General features: G+C 41.4%; 1 protein-coding gene, 1 non-coding gene and 1 pseudogene across 7 annotated transcripts in view; 1 reads left to right on the forward strand and 2 right to left on the reverse strand.

The window, feature by feature from the left end:
* Positions 1–17,640, reverse strand: part of PPP1R13B (protein phosphatase 1 regulatory subunit 13B) — a 112,568-nt gene that overhangs the window by 53,269 nt on the left and 41,659 nt on the right. For all 5 annotated transcript variants that reach the window (XM_037730251.1, XM_037730252.1, XM_017505371.2 and 2 more), the window contains exon 2: positions 11,967–12,114. In XM_037730251.1, the coding sequence (XP_037586179.1) occupies positions 11,967–12,114 (148 nt within the window). The remainder of the gene's footprint in view (positions 1–11,966; positions 12,115–17,640) is intronic.
* Positions 3,752–4,569, forward strand: LOC108287167 (annotated as a pseudogene). The gene has a single exon (XR_001818239.2). The product of XR_001818239.2 is annotated as an elongation factor 1-beta-like (transcript).
* LOC119467843 lies at positions 11,844–11,923 on the reverse strand. Its single transcript, XR_005196465.1, has one exon. It is a non-coding gene; the product is annotated as a small nucleolar RNA SNORD51 (small nucleolar RNA).

Genomic DNA, 17,640 nt, shown 5'->3' on the forward strand with positions numbered 1-17,640 from the left:
TTTTTTTTTTTTTTTTTTTTTGAGATGGAGTCTCCTTCTGTCACCAGGCTGGAGTATAGTGGCACAATCTCAGCTCACTGCAACCTCCAGCTCCCTGGTTCAAGGGATTCTCCTGCCTTAGCCTCCCGAGTGGCTGGGACTGCAGGCATGCACCACTACACCCAGCTAATTTTTGTATTTTTTTTTTTTAGTAGAGAAAGGGTTTCACTATGTTGGCCAAGACGATCTCGATCTTATGGCCTCGTGGTCTGCCTATCTTGGCCTCCCAAAGTGCTGGGATTACAGGCAAGAGCCACCGCGCCTGGCCTTCTCTATAGTTTTTTATTAATTTGGAGCAGAAGGGGTGCTTCAAAGCACAAACCTAATGCCCCAATTTGGTTGGTCTTAATTCTTAAGGCTGGTTTGAATCTTGTACATTCATTGTCCTTAACTTTTTAGTTTATTTTGGTTATTTAGGCAAGAAAGATTCTCATGATTCCCCTCAATTCACACACAGACTTGAACCATCAAATGGTTATCAAGCTACTTTATTCCATTTATCTTTTTTTTTTTAGACAGAGTCTTGCTCTGTTGCCCAAGCTGGAGTACAATGGCATAATCTCAGCTGACTGCAACCTTCACCTCCCTGGCTCAAGAGATCCCCCCACCTCAGGCTCCTGAGTAGCTGGGACTACAGGCACACACCACCACACTCGGCTAATTTTTTGAATTTTTTGTAGAGACAGAGTTCACCACGTTGGCCAGGCTGGTCTTGAATTCCTGATCTCAAGAGATCCACCCACCATTTGGGTTGCCCAAAGTGCTGGGATTACAGGCATGAACCACCACACCCAGTCTTAACAAATCTTTTACATAATCAAGATGTTTGTATCATGCTGGGTGTGGTGGCTCATGCCTGTAATCCCAGCACTGTGGGAGGCTGAGGCAGGTGGATCATCTGAGGCTAGGAGTTCAAGACCAACCTGGACAATGTGTTGAAACCCCATCTCTACTAAAAATACAAAAATTAGCCAGGCATGGTGGCACATGTTTACAGTCCCACCTACTTAGGAGGCTGAGGCAGGAGTATCGCTTGAACCCGGGAGATGGAAGTTGCAAAAAGCTGAGATCACGGTACTGCACTCCAGCCTGGTTGACAGAGTGAGACTCTATCTCAAAAAAAAAAAAAAAAAAAAAGTTTATATCAGCTCACATGCTCTATCAAGAATCACTGAAAAGCTGGCATATTAAGAAAAACCCTAGGGCTGGGTATGGTGGCTCACGTCTGAATGCTGGCACTTTAGGAGGCAGGAGGATCACTTGAGCCCAAGAGTTCAAGACCAGTCTGGGAAACACAGTGAGACTTAATTGCTACATTTTTTTTAATTAGTTGGGTGTGGCACACACCTGTAGTCCCAGCTACTCGAGAGGAGAGGCTGAGGCAGGAGGATTGTTGAACCCAGGAGGTTGAGGCTGCAGCGAGCCATGATTGCACACTGCACTCCGGCCTGGGTGACAGAGCAAGAGCCTGTTTCAAAAAAAGAAAAATGAAAAATAAGATAAAAAATGCCAGAATAATCTGGGGGATAGATTGGTTAACAGATTTCAGTCAATTCTGTTTTTAGTCTCACCGTTTTCAAAATACTAACACCTGCAATTTCTTAAACGTCCCTAGCTTCTTTGGCATGAGTCAGACTTACTGTCATTAACCACCTGTCCATCTGTGTTGAACATTCCAAAATATTATAATGCTATCATATCCTGTTCTTTAACCTTGTAACTTCAAGCTATTTTATCCCTTTATTGTAATTTTAGTGTAATTTCAGGAGAGAGCAAAGATTAATATGTGTGCATGGATGGTTTATTTGTCCTTCTTAACTGCAAGTCCATGATATTCTTAGTCTATAAAATAGAGTTTCTCATTAGCCAGGCATAGCAATGCACATCTGTAATCGCAGCTACTCAGGAAGCTGAGGTAGGAGGATCCCTTTAGCCCAGGAGTTCGAGGCTGCAGTAAGCTATGAATGCCACTGCACTCAAGCCTAGATAGCAGACCAAGACCGTGTCTCAAAAAACCAGAGCAAAAAAAATAAGGGGGGGTTTCTCCTCAGGGAGTCTACAGAACCCTAGAGTTCTATAAGACATCACCAAGTTATAATATCATAATTGAAAAAATTAGCATTTTTGAACTTCATACAAAATGTGGTATTAGTGCCTAGAGTCATAGACAATGGCCAAGCAGCCCTGTTACCAATGTCATCAGTGGTCTCCTGTGCACAGGACCACGTTCCTTTGATAAAGTTCATTCTCAATTAGGAGTGGTAATTGGTGGAAAAGTATCACGGAGAGGATGGCAGGCTGATGGCATTTGTTTCTCCCTCCAGAAACATCTCCCCCAACAACTCTTTATATGCTAATGACTGATTTATAGGAACAAACAAGCTCTAGCTCTGAAACAGGAATACTGGAGGGAATTTTTTATTCTACTTAGAGAATATTTATACCTCATGAGCTGACTCCCTGGCTCTACTATTGTGAACACTTAAAAATATACATTACTAGGTTAAAAGTGAACTGTACTGTGTAATTTTCCTATTTTTTATTTTTTGCAATTTTTTTTTTTTTGGAGACAGAGTCTCACTCTTACCATCCAGGCTGGAGTACAGTGGCACAATCTCGGCTCACTGAAACCTATGTCTCCTGGGTTCATGCGTTTCTCCTGCCCCAGCCTCCCGAGCAGCTGGGATTACAGGCGCGAATCACTGTGTCTGGCTAGTTTTCATATTTTTATTAGAGATGGAGTTTCACCATGTTGACCAGGCTGGTCTTGAACTCCTGACCGCAGGTGAATCTGCCTGCCTCAACCTTCCAAAGTGCTGAAATTACAGACGTGAGCCGCTGTGCCCAGCCACTTTATTCTTTTTTATGGCTGAATAATATGCCATTGTATGATATATTTTGTTTATCTATCAGTTGCTGGATATTTGGACTCTGTCTTAGTCTGTTCAGGCTGCCATAACAAAACACTTTAGACTGGGTAATTTATAAACACCAGAAATCTGTTGCTCATGGTTATTAGGCTGGGAAGTCAAAATTCAAGGCAGCAGCAGATGCAGTGTCTGACTAGGGCTTTCTGTGTTATAGATGGTACCTTCTTGTACACCTTGTTATTGTGTCCTCACATGGCCACAGGGGTGAACAAGCTCCCTCGGGCCTATTTTATTTTTTACCACATCACTGTGCTCTAGCCTGTCCCCCCAAGCTGGAGCACAATGGTATGATCTCGGCTCACTGCAACTTCCACTTCCCAGGTTCAAGCAATTTTTGTGCCTCAGCCTCCTGAGCAGCTGGGATTACAGGCATGCCATCACGCCTGGCTAATTTTTGTGTATTTCTTGTAGAGATGGAGTTTCACCATGTTGGCTACACTGGTCTCCAACTCCTGACCTCAAGTGATCCACTTGCCTCGGCCTCCCAAAGTGCTGGGATCTTGATGGGCGAAGCCACTGCACTCCAGTCTAGGTTACAAAAGTGAGATTCTGTCTCAATAAATAATTAATTAAGCACTGATATTTGTGACAATATGGATAAACCTTGAAAACACTCTCTGTGAAAAAAAGCCAGACAAAAAAGGCCACATATTCTGTAATTCCATTTATATGAGGTGCCTAGAATAGTCAAATACATACAGCCAGAAAGTAGTACAGTGGCTGCCAGGGACTGCAGGAGAGAGAATAGGTAGGTACAGACTTTAGTAAGCGTTGTATAACAACATGAATATACGCCCTTTTTTCTCTTTGAGCGCGGGGCGCCGTTAGCGTACGCTCTCTTTCTGCTGCTCCCCAGCTCTCGGATACAGCAGACATCATGGGTTTCGGAGACCTGAAAAGCCCCCCTGGCCTCCAGGTGCTCAACGACTACCTGGCGGACAAGAGCTACATCGAGGGGTATGTGCCATCACAAGCAGATGTGGCAGTATTTGAAGCAGTGTCCGGCCCACTGCTTGCCGACTTGTGTCATGCCCTAACGTTGGTATAATCACATCAAGTCTTATGAAAAGGAAAAGGCCAGCCTGCCAGGAGTGAAGAAAGCTTTGGGCAAGTATGGTCCTGTGGATGTGGAAGACACTACAGGAAGTGGAGCTACAGATAGTAAAGATGATGATGACATGGATCTCTTCGGATCTGATGATGAGGAGGAAAGTGAAGAAGTGAAGAGGCTAAGGGAAGAACGTCTCGCACAATATGAATCAAAGAAAGCCAAAAAACCTGCGCTTGTTGCCAAGTCTTCCATCTTACTGGATGTGAAACCTTGGGATGATGAGACAGATATGGCAAAATTAGAGGAGTGTGTCAGAAGCATTCAAGCAGACGGCTTAGTCTGGGGCTCATCTAAACTAGTTCCAGTGGGATATGGAATTAAGAAACTTCAAATACAATGTGTAGTTGAAGATGATAAAGTTGGAACAGATATGCTGGAGGAACAGATCACTGCTTTTGAGGACTATGTCCAGTCCATGGATGTGGCTGCTTTCAACAAGATCTAAAATCCATCCTGGATCATGGCATTTAAATAAAAGCTTGAAAGATTGAAAAAAGTGAATATACTTAAAAAGTCACTGAATGGTATAGTTTAAAATAGGGATTTTTATGTTATGTAAGTATTATCTCAATTTAAAGAAATAAAAAGGAATTCTTGAAATGTTTCCATCGCTCCTTATGCTTAGAAGTGAAGAAAAACATCAGCAAGTTCCAAGGCTTCTGGAAAACCACCTGACCATAGGAACACCAGAGAACAAACGTGAACAGTATTTTTCTTTCTCTCAACACAAGTTTATGGCTGGGTGAGAGACTGTCTCTAAATCTTCAGCACAACCTAAGAACCTGATGTGGAGACAAGAGATAAAACACTGCGAGCTACAATCTAAGCACACATTCAAGGTGAATGTGATTGTAATTTACTGTTCTATTCCTAAGTAAGTTCTAGATTTGCATAAAGAAAATCTTGCCATTCGTAGAAATATAACTCGCATTATGCTGTTTTTTTTTCTTTCTTTTTTTTAAGAAATGGGGTCTCACTCTGCCACCCAGCATATGTACAGTGATAGGATCGTAGCTCACTGTGGCCTTGAACTTCTGGCTCAAGGGATCCTCCTGCCTCAGCCTACTGTAGCTGGGACTAAAGGCATGCACCATCATGCTGGTTCTAGTTTTGTCCTATTTAACAAACATCAAAGGCAAGACAGAAATGGTCTCATCTTAGTTGAAAATGAAATCTGTTTGTGCTTAGCTTAAGCTCAAATCAGAACTAAGTATTTATAGAGTAAACAATCACAAGTTAAACATTAAAGAAGTAAATTTCATTCTATATTTTTAGTTTTGAAAGCAACATTTTTTATATACACATATGCCTATAAAGTATTTTTTAAAGCATGTATATTGACCTTTTATAACTGCAAGGCCATTTTTTAGCTTTGGTTTTTGCATAAAATTGTGTCTCAGGCCACATTTTTATTCGTATTTCTTTGACTTGTCATTTAGTAGCTTTATTTTTTTTACTAATCAACACTGTCAAAAAATTTTCATTTTTTTACATTAATTAAAATCAATGCATAAACTTTTACATTTACTAAAATCAATTTACAGCCTATATTTAAATATACCAAATCCAAACATAACTTAATAAAAACTAAAACCCATTGTCTAAAGCCAGTTATTTAATAGAAATTTATTGTTGCCCTCTATTCATGTAAATTTTTTTTTGTTTGAAACAGAGTCTTCCTCTGTCACCCAGGCTGGAGTGCAACGGCGAGATCTTGTCTCACTGCAACCTCCACCTCCCAGGTTCAAGAGATTTTCTGGCCTCAGCCTCCTGAGTAGCTGGGATTACAGGTGTGTGCCACCACATCTGTAATTTTAGCCCGGCTAATTTTTTTTTGTATTTTTAGTAGAGACAGGGTTTCACCATGTTGGTGAGGCTGATCTCGAACTCCTGACCTTGTGATTCGCCTACCTCAGCCTCCTAAAGTCCTGGGATTATGGACGTGAGCCATGGCACTTGGCCTTTTTTTTTTTTTTTTTGAGACGGAGTTTTGGTCTGTTGCTGACCAGTCTTGGCTGGAATGCAGTGGCACAATTTTGGCTCACTGCAACCTCCACCTCCAGGGATCAAGCGATTCTCCTCAGCCTCCTGAGTAGCTGGGACTACAGGTGCCCACCACCATGCTTGGCTAATTTTTGTATTTTTAGTAGATTCAGGGTTTCACAATATTGGCTAGGTTGGTCTAGCCAATATTTTTGTTTCAAAGTAGAAAACACACAACCTGATCAATATGGCAAGACCCCGTAACTACAAAAAAATAAATAAAAGGGTTGTCCAGGCACTGTGCAGTGTGCCTGTGGTCCCAGCTACTTGGGAGGCTGAAGTGGAAGGATCCCCTTGAGCCCAGGCGTTTGAGGCTGCAGTGAGCTATAATCAAACCACTAGCTCTAACATGGGCAACTGAGTAAGACCCTGTCTCAGAAAAATGAAAAAGAAAAAACACTATTGATCTGGTTAGGTTTTGTGTACCCACCCAAATCTCATCTTGAATTGTAAACCCCTTAATCCCCACGTGTCAAGGGAGAGACCAGGTGAAGGTAACTGAATCATGGGGGTAGTTTCTCATGACAGTGAGTGAGTTCTCATGAAAACTGATGGTTTTAAAGTTTTAGAAGGGGCTCTTCCCCCCTGCTCAACAATTCTCCTTCCTGCCACCTTGTGAAGAAGGTGCCTTACTTCCCCTTCACCATCTGCCATGATTATAAGTTTCCTGAGGCCTCCCCAACCATGCAGAACTGTGAGTAAATTAAACTTTTTTCCTTTATGAATTGCTCCATTTCTGGCAGTTCTCTATAGCAGTATGAAAATGAACTAATACAACTACCCTATACATACCATATAATATAAAATATACCTAATTAGCATCTGGTGTAAAGGAAATCTTTTATAAGACTTTTAGGTACTTTAATTAAATAAGGTTTAAAAAAATCAAGTAGCAAATTTAACAAAAGATAAAAATGGAAGGTTCTATCTACTTTACTGACTGGCATTAGAACTGACACTCGTGTGGGGAAGGAAACTACACAGAGTAGGTAATGACCTGGCCAAATTCACAGACTGTTAAAGGCTGAACTGTGTCCCTGCTAAATTAATCTGCTGTAGTCCTGACCTCAAGTACCTCAAAATGTTACTGTATTTGGAGATAAGATCTTTAAAGAGGCAAGAAGTTAAAATGAAATCAGCAAAGTGGCCCCTAATCCCATAGGACTAGTTTCCTTACAAGAGGAGGAGGCTTATCCACAGACATGCATGGAGGGAAGACACAGGGAAGAGAAAACAACCCCCAACAAGAAGAGAGACTTCAGAATAAACCAAGCCTGCTGACACCTTCATCTCAGACTTCTAGCCTCCATCACTGTGAGAACATTAATTATTGTTAATTAACAAATTAACAAATTGTCAACAAATTGTTAACAAAGTGCCAGTCTGTGGCACTTTATTATGGTAGCCTTAGCAAAATAATAATGCACAGATTCACAGTGAAATAGCTCTACTGGAAAGCATTGATAATTACTATTGAAGGATTCTATCTATGACATACTGATCATACTGTCAGTAGTTACGGTTGCAATAACTTTTTTTTTTTTTTTTTTTTAGACAGAGTTTCACTCCTGTTGCCCAGAGGCTGGAGTGCAATGGCACAATCTTGGCTCACTGCAACCTCCGCCTCCCAGGTTCAAAGAATTCTGCTGCCTCAGCCTCCCAAGTAGCTGGGATTACAGGTGCCCACCACCACGCCCGGCTAATTTTTTTGTATTTTTAGTAGAGACAGGGCTTTACCATGTTGGCCAGGCTGGTCTCAAACTCCTGACCTCAGGTGACCCACCCACCTCAGCCTCCCAAAGTGTCAAAGTGTTGGGATTACAGGTGTGAGCCATCACCCCTGGCCAGGTGCAATAATTTTATTTTATTTTATTTTATTTTTTTTTGAGTCAGAGTCTCACTGTCACAGAGGCTGGAATGCAGTGGTGTGATCTCAGCTCACTGCAACCTCCACCTCCCAGTTTCAAGTGATTCTCATGCCTCAGCCTCCCAAGTAGCTGGGATTACAGGTGCCCATGACCACACCCAGCTAATTTTTTATATTTTTAGTAGAGATGGGGTTTCACCATGTTGGTCAGGCTGTTCTTGAACTCCTGATCTTGTGATCCACCCATCTCAGACTTCCGAAGTGCTGGGATTACAGGCATGAGCCACCGCGCCCAGTCAGGTGGAATAATTTTTATGTGAGGCTTCTATGAAACCTAAAAAAAAAAATCCTCTAGGTAAAAGGACTGAGAAAGGCTCTTCTAGTGCTTTCCCTCTCCCTTGGATTGGCATCCACTGGAAGTTACCTTCTCTTCCTAGATCCAGCTTTGCTGGCCGTTTTACTTACTAATCTGTGTTTCCTAAGTGCCTGCTATGAGCACTAGAGGCTGGGCATTGGGGATATAATGGTGAACAGACAGACAAGTTCCCGCCTTCAGGAATTTTAGCCCAACAGGACAGAGATAAAAACCACTACTATATTATGTTTTTTGGGTTTTTTTTGAGACAGTCTTCCTTTGTTGCCCAGACTGGAATACAGTAGTGCAATCTCAGCTCACTGCAGCCTCTGTCTCCCGAGTTCAAGCGATTCTCCTGCCTCCCACGTAGGTGGGACTACAGGTGTGTGCCACCATGCCTGGCTAATTTGTGTATTTTTAGTAGAAACAGGGTTTTGCCATGCTGGCCACACTGGTCTCGAACTCCTGGCCTCAAGTGATCTACCCACCTTGGCCTTCCAAAGTGCTGGGATTATAGGCATGAGCCACCATTCCCAGCCTATATCAGGTTTTGATAAATACTACAACAGTATTAGCACACAGGGAGGGAGGGACACTTAACACCCTTTGAGATTCATGGAAGGGGTGAGAGGCAAAGACTAGGTGTTAGCCAAGCTCCTAGGGATTGTTCTAGACAATGAAAGAACATATACAAAAGCCATGATAAATGTATTGTGCTGTGATTCTGTGCTCCAGGGGTGGTAGTCCCCATCCTTGAGGAGGTAAAACTGAGAGTTATGATTTGGGATGCATTTGGAGACAAGGACGGCACCAACTGAATGCCTCATATGGGAGATTAGCATTCTCAAGTGGCCACAGACCATTCGGGGCTATAATACTTATGTAAAAATGTTATTCCCTTACAATGGGAAGGCAGATGAGGAATTAGAAGTGGTAACAAGTAACAGAACAAAAGTGCTAAGAGGCTAAAGAAAAAAACAATGGAATGAATGATCAGGTTCTAACATTGTCCCCCTTAAAAACGTTAATTACAAGGCTGGGCACAGTGGCTCATGACTGTAATCCCAGCACTTTGGGAGGCAAAGGAGGGCAGATCACCAGAGGTCAGGAGTTCGAGACAAGCCTGACCAACATGGAGAAACCCTGTATCTACTAAAAATACAAAAATTAGCCGGGCATGGTGGTGCATGCCTGTAATCCCAGCTACTCGGGAGGATGGGAAAACTGCTTGAACCTAGAAGGCGGAGATTGCAGTGAATCCAGATCACTCCATTGGACTCCAGCCTGGGCAACAAGAGGGAAACTGTCTCAAGAAAAAAAAAAAATTAATTACAATTACTTAACTACCTACCTGTTTCCTGCAGCTGTCATCAGGCTAACAATTGAGGGCCTGTCCTTTTACTTCTAATTTAGTAATAATCCAACGTTTATCAAAGTCAAGTTTCTCTCCATGTATCCTTAAAATTCTTTACTCTGAATTCTAAAGATAACTAAAAAGCACAAAACCTTGCAAAAAAATTTATAATTTATATACCTAATAAGGGGACTTGTATCTAGAATACATAAACAACTTTTACAATTCAGTGACAAAAAGACAACCCATTTTTTAAATGGGCAATGGGATGGGGCACAGTGGTTCACACCTGTAATCCCAGCACTTTGGGAAGCTGAGGCAGGTGGATCACTTGAGCCCAGGAGTTCCAGACCAGCCTGGGCAACATGGCAAAAGCCTGTTTCCACAAAAATTAGCCGGGCCTGGTGGTGCAGGCTTTAGTCCCAGCTACTTAGGAGGCTGAGGTGGGAGCATTGCTTAAGCCCAGAAAATGGAGGATGCAATGAGCCAGGATTGTGCCACTGTATTCCAGCCTGGGCAACAGAGCAAGACCTGGTCTCAAAAAAAAAAACCAAAAAACAAAAAAAAAAAGGGCAAAATAACTGAATAGACATTTCTCCAAAGAAGATAGGCAAATGGCCAATATATGCACTTGAAAAGATGTTCGCCATCATTAGTCATTAGGGAAGTGCAAATCAAAACCACAGTAAGACATAACTTCACAACAACTAGGATGGCTAAAATCAAGCAGACAGTATCAAGTGTTGATGAGAATGTGGAGAAATTCTCCACATCATATACTACTGCAAGAAATTTAAAATGAAGCAACTGCATCAGGAATAGTCTGGTGGTTCTTGAAAAGGTTAAACACAGAATTACCATATAACCCAGAAATTCCTGGGTTTATACCTAAGAGATATGAAAACATATGTCCATATAAAAACTTGTACAGGGCCAGCCATGGTAGCTCATACCTGTAATCCCAGCACTTTGGAGGCCAAGGTGGGTGGACTGCCTGAGCTCAGGAGTTTAAGACCAGCTGGGGCAACATGGCAAAACCTACTAAAAATACAAAAAATTAGCCGGGTGTGGTGGTGTGTGCCTGTAGCCCAAGCTACCTGGGAGGTTGAGGCACAGGAATCTTTTGAACCCAGGAGGTGGAGGTTGCAGTGAGCCAATATCATGCCATTACACTCCACTCCGGGGGACTCCGTTGAGGAAAACAAAAAACAAGACCCAAACAACTTGTAGGGGCCAGGCACAATGGCGCACATGTATAATCCCAGCACTTTCAGAGGCCAAGGCAGGTGGATCACGAGGTCAGGAAATCGAGACCATCCTGGCCAACGTGGTAAAACTCCATCTCTACTAAAATACAAAAAATTAGTTGTCATGGTGTTGCACGCCTGTAGTCCCAGCTACTTGGGAGGCTAAGGCAGGGGAATCACTTGAACCCGGAAGGCGGAGGCTGCAGTGAGCCGAGATTTCGTCACTGCACTCCACCCTGGCGACAGAGTGGAACTCCATCTCAAACAACAACAACAACAACAACAAAAAAAAGCTTTGTACATAAAAAGTCATAGGAGCATTATTCATAACAGCCAAAAAAAAAAAAGACAATCCAAACATCTATCACTCTGGCCTGGGAAGGTGAGATCCTGTCTCCCAAAAAAAAAAAAAAAAAAAAGGCAGGGTGAAGTACCTCACCTCACCTGTAATCCCAGTACTTTGGGAGGCTGAGAAGGGTGGATCACGAGGTCAGGAGATCGAGACCACCCTGGCCAACATGGTGAAACCCACCTCTACTAAAAATGCAAAAATTGGCTGGGTGTGGTCGCATGTGCCTATAGTCCCGGCTACTCAGGAGACTGAGGCAAGAGAATCACTTGAACCCAGGAGGCAAAGGCTGCAGCGAGCCGAAGATCACGCCACTGCACTCTAGTCTGGTGACAGAGTGAGACGCTACCGCAAAAAAAACAAAAACAAAAACAAAAAAAACACAAAAAAAAGGTATACAAAAAAGCATTTTGTAAAACCCAGCCCTGTGCAATATAATTACATTTATTTCAATTACTCAATTATTACCACAGATAACTAAGAACTAGAAGCAGTATTTCCCATTTAATAAATACTAAATTATATGTACTTAGTTGTCTTTTTTCCCTCAGCTTTATCAGAAAAAAAGCAAATCCATCACAAGCTTAGCTAAAAGATGGTTATTTGAATACATGTAACATGTAATGGAGATTTGAATACATGTAATAACCTTTACAGAACCTAATACATACCATTTCCCCTCCACACTTCAGCTAAATGGCAGCTGCCTTCTCCAGGTTCCTTGCAAAATTCTACAACATCTCGACAGGTTGTTTCCGGTGTTATAGGAACTTCTGTTAAAATCTGTTCATTGTTGCTCAAGAAAACGGTTAATATCATCTGTAAGAGAAAAGATTAAAGCTATAATTTAGATTCCTTATCACAAAGAGATTAATCTGTAAATTTAAAGTGATCCCTCCACCCCCGCAAAAAAAATGCCTACAGGATTATTTTCTGGAAATATAATAGATAAGCTGATTCTAAAGTTCATGTAGAAAGATGAAAAAGACAAGTCAAGAAAATTCCAAATGAGGAGAGTCCTAGAAAAGAAACAGCGCTACCAGATCATTATAAAGCCTCAAAATAACATGGCACCAGTATAGGTCAATGGGGCAAAGTCATGTCCCAGGAACAGACCCAATTATCTATGAAAACATGGCAAATGATGAGGGAGGTATCTCAAAAATCAAGGAGGGAAAAAGACCATACAGTGAGTGATGTTTGAGCAAAATGTATCCAACTGGAAAAGAAAATTATTTCATACCATACATTGTACACTAGCACAAGTTCCTAATAGATCAAATATTTAGATACAAATCCTAAAGCCACAAAAAGTCCAGAATAAATTCCTTTTCACAACCATGGAGTATAAAAGTTGTTTCTAACTAGGACTCAAAAACCAGACACTATTTTTAAAGACTGATATTCAAGTACTCATAAAAGAATCTCATAAAGCAAAAGGACAAAGTAGGGAAAAATATTTGCAACTTGTATTACAAATAAATAGCTAATCTCCTCAATACACAAAGCACTCCTTTCTTTTTTTTTTTTTTAAAGATGGAGTTTCACCATGATGGTCAGGCTGGTTTTGAACTCCTGACCTCAGATGATCCACCCACCTCGGCCTCCCAAAGTGCTAGGATTACAGGCATGAGCCACCATGCCCGGCTACATAAAGCACTCCTAAAAAATGATAACAAAAAGACCAAAAATCCAATTCCTTAAAAGAAATTGGCCAGGGAAGCATACTAATATGTCACAGTAAAAGAAAAATAAATGATCCTTAAACAGAAAAATACCTTATAGTGTAATTGAAAAAATAAAAATTGCCTGGCCTTATTTTATTTTACTTTTTTGAGACAGAGTTTCACTTCATCATCCAGGCTGGAATGCAGGGGCAAGATCTTGGCTCACTGAAACTTCTGCCTCCTGGGCTCAAGCGATCCTCCTGCCTCAGCCTCCCAAGTAGCTGGGACTACAGGCATATGCCACCATATCCAGCTAATTTTTGTATTTTTTGTGGAGACAGGGTATCGTCATGCTGCCCAGGCTGGTCTCAAACTCCTGAGTTCAAGCAATCCTCCCCCCTCGAACTCCCAAAGTACTGGGATTATAGGCATGAGCCACTGTGCCCAGGCTTTCTTTTTTTTTAATTTCAAAAAAATACTAACACTTTGATCTAGCATCTTAAGACATCATATTGGAAGGAAAATTTTATTCTTGTTTCCCTTGCCTAGGTGGAAAAATGAAAGAGATACCTTTAAAAACAATACACCTGGCCAGGCGAGGTGGCTCACGCCTGTAATCCCAGCACTTTAGGAGGCCGAGGTGGGTAGATCACCTGAGCTCATGAGTTCGAGACCAGCCTGACCAAAATGGAGAAACCCCATCTCTACTAAAAATACAAAATTAGCCAGGCATGGTGGCACGCACCTGTAATCCCAGCTACTTGGGAGGTTGAGGCAGGAGAATCACTTCAACCTGGGAGGTGGAGGTTGCCATGAGCCAAGATCGCACCATTACACTCCAGCCTGCGTGACAGAGGGAAACTCCATCTCAAAAAAAAAAAGAAAAAGAAACACACCTAAAGTAAAATTTAGGCCGGGCGTGGTGGCTGCCATCTATAATCCCAGCACTTTGGGAGGCCAAGGTGTGGATCACCTGAGGTCAGGAATTCAAGACCAGCCTGGCCAGCCTGGTGAAACCCCGACTCTGCTAAAACAAAACAAAACAAACAAAACAAAACAAAACTTAGCCAGGTGTGGTGGCATGTGACTTTAGTCCCAGCTACACGGGAGGCTGAGGCAGGAGGATCACCTGAACCTGGGAGGCGTGAGGTTGCAGTGAGCCAAGATTGCGCCACTGCACTCCAGTGACAGAATGAGATTTGTCTAAAAAAAAATGAAGTAAAATTTAAAACAAAGATTTTCCTTAATCAGAAAGAATCATAAAATATTTCTGTCTAATCTTTGCTAAAAGGTCGAGAAACAGGCCAGGAATGGTGGCTCATGACCGTGGTCTCAGCTGGAGGCTGAGGTGGGAGGATCACTTGATCCCCCAAGTTTGAAGCTGCAGTGAGCTACAATCATACCACTGCACTCTAGCCTGGGCAACAGAGTGAGCCTTAAAATCTCTGCATTCCAGTAAGCATATAATTTTAGTTCGTTAAGATATCTTTTCTTTCAGCCAGGCGCAGTGGCTTACACCTGTAATCTTAGCACTCTGAGAGGCCGAGGTGGGTGGACCACTTGAGATCAGGAGTTTGAGACCAGCCTGGCCAACATGACGAAACCCTGTCTCTACTAAATATACAAAAAAATTAGCCAGGTGTGGTGGCCCGCGCCTGTAGTCCCAGCTACTCAGGAGGCTGAGGCATGAGAATCACCTGAACCCTGCAGGGGCAAATGTTGCAATGAGCCGAGATTGTACCACTGCACTCCAGCATGGGCAACACAGCAAGACTCCGTCTCAGAAAAGATTTTTCTTAAAAGTATCCTAAATTCCTACATTCTGAAATTAAGCATCTTTACATCTATGATCAGATTTTATGTAACCAAAATTGATAATAAACTGGTTTCCTTGCCACCAATCTCCCCCAACTATAACTCCTCACTGTTACTATTTGATTTTCTAAATGTAGGTCAAGTAAAGTTATTCCTTTGCTTAAAATATTTAAGAGCTCCCCACTGCGCAACAGCAGCTCTTCCTAAAACACCTTCTCTGGCAGATAAGCAGGAGATAGGTTTCTTATCTGAGCACTTTTTAAGAGTCTAATGTTTTAATGATCATGCATATTCCTTTTTGCCCCCCAGAGAATCTCAAGAGGCTTGGATTTCTATAAAATATACTCTGAGAAAACAAGATAAACTACACACCCCTAGCCTTCCAGGTTCTAAGTCTCTGCAAGCACTAAGCCTCCCTCCACCAGCTCCAATGGAGTTCTCCCTGGCAGATGTCCCTCTGCCCAAGTACCTTCCCTGTTTGCCTGTACATTCCTATTCACCCTTCAAAACTCAGCTCCTAACCACCATCACTGCAAAACATTCCTTTACTGCTTCTTCTCGCCAGGGAGGCCACATGCTCCTTCCTTTGCAATCTGGTCTTCACAAAGGTCTCTACTGCATTATCTCAATGACTCCCTCCCCTCATAGACTCTGCACTCTTCCCACTACTTCACTGTTGAGTCTTTAATTTCCTATTGCTGAGTCAGGACCTGACGTGTGGGAGGCAAACTAAAACCTGGTCGACTCCATGAATGACACACAAAACACAGAACCCCCACCATGCCCTAAATTGAGAAAATATATATATACACACATACTCGAAGTAAGATATATCCAGTCTGTTCAATAAACAAGCATCATCCCTCTTCCATTAATGCCTTTCTATTTTACAGTAAATTTTTAAAAAATTAAGTAACAGTTACCTCTGCTTACTAACCCATAAGAATTTATAAAAATTGGGGGCTTTTGTATACTGAAGTAAGTAGCCTGGAAGTTACAGAATTTGGAATAAAATAGGTAATTACTAGATACAGCACAAACAAGGCCAAGGATAATGCTTTAACAGTTTCATCAGAAACAACTAGAATAAATTTTTATTCTTATTATACATATTCATTCTACAGTTGTAACGGTATTTTCCAATATGACTTCATAAGCTATGCTCTCAAAGATTTAATAATAATTTTTCCCAAATCATGCTTTATAAAGTTTCAAATGAATAAAAACAAAATTTTTTTTACCACCTTCCTTTAAATGCTGTTCCAACAGTTCACCAGTAACTAGCAGAATGCCCGTTTCACTCAGTTCTTCAGAATCTGTTTTTGTTCCTGTCCCTTACCCTTCTACCTACTAAAGCATCCCAGGGTTTGCTCTCAACACTCTATGAGCTAGCAAAACATTTGCACAGGCCAGGCGTGGTGGCTCACGCCTGTAATCCAAGCACTTTGGAGGCCAAGGTGGGTGGATCACCTGAGGTCGGGAGTTCAAGACCAGCCTGACTAACATGGTGAAACCCCGTCTTTAAAAAAAAAAAAAAGAAAGAAAAGAAAAAAAGAAATGGATACAAAACAAAACAAAACAAAAAACATTTGCACAATCATTGCCTCTAGAAGGCGGAAGCACACAAATACAGCACATGCAAAGTAGTACCCTTTGGTACTCACAGAGGCACAGCTTATGCTTACTTGCTCTGAAAAGCAGAATTCTTTATGAATGCATTGTCAGAATGAAGGATAGTACGGCACTATTTTGCGGTACTTTCTCAATTACCAAGACTCTTCAGCTGATGAGTAAATTCAACATGATGAGGGAGGGGGAGAGGCATAATGGCACACTGTAAATCTGAACATTTATTGTTAAAAGAGAAGAACACCCAAATAACTTATCCATAAGTCACTAAACATTATTTCAATTTCTTACAATGTTTTATCGCCCTTAATAACTCTGTGTTTCCTAATTTTAGCAAAATTCATTTTCCCTAATCTTTATTATTCAAAGGTAATTTCATTATGATCATAGCAGATTTTAAAGCTTTCTAGAGAAATTAAGCTGGTGTTGACCTGGATGGTACACATTTCCCTAAAATTGAAGCTGAAAAGCCATGTGACTGCTGCTATTCTAGTAAGATTTCTTTAGCTTAAAAATAACTAAAGTAGCTCCAACACAAATGTATTGATTCTCAATGCATTTTTTGTTCATATTTTAATAACATTCAGAACACTGGATGAAAAACAAGCAAAAATAACATCTTTGAAATCACAGTATATCTCACAATTGATGGCACAACACAATTTAATGAGTAGCATTGCTTTTGTTTCTTTAATACTATGTACAAAACAGATGAAATTCAGTAGGATTAAGGAAACTACAGAAAACAACTAAAGGAAAAAAGAAAACAAGTTACTGTTTATCCTTCCTAAAGGATTAATATGTTAAAAATAAAAGATTTCGTTAGCTACAGTTAGGAAAACAAAGATTTGTAATTGTGTGCTGTAAGAAATACAGCCTGTGATGACCATACCTATGCCTTTCCTCAAACTGTTTCTCTGCCCTGATGAATCACACAACAAACCCTGCTCCTTTCTGCTCACTGACAGTACTCTCTACCCATCCCGACCTGACCTGAGAAAGATAAGACACCACTGTCTGCATCTTGACCCAATCTCAGATAGAGCCTCCTCTTCTTCCCTGCTATAACAGACTGTGGCTATTTAGAGTACAACTTTCTTAAATTATCAACAGTTTTCTTGACTACATCCTCTACTGGAACAGTATCTGTGATTCCTTACCTGGTCGTGAGATCATCTAACTGTGTCTTGTCTTGCACCGTTTCTTTTTTGAATTTAAAAAAAAATACATTATT

Source organism: Cebus imitator, unplaced genomic scaffold, assembly GCF_001604975.1.
Source record: "Cebus imitator isolate Cc_AM_T3 unplaced genomic scaffold, Cebus_imitator-1.0 Scaffold338, whole genome shotgun sequence".
NCBI lineage: Eukaryota > Metazoa > Chordata > Mammalia > Primates > Cebidae > Cebus > Cebus imitator.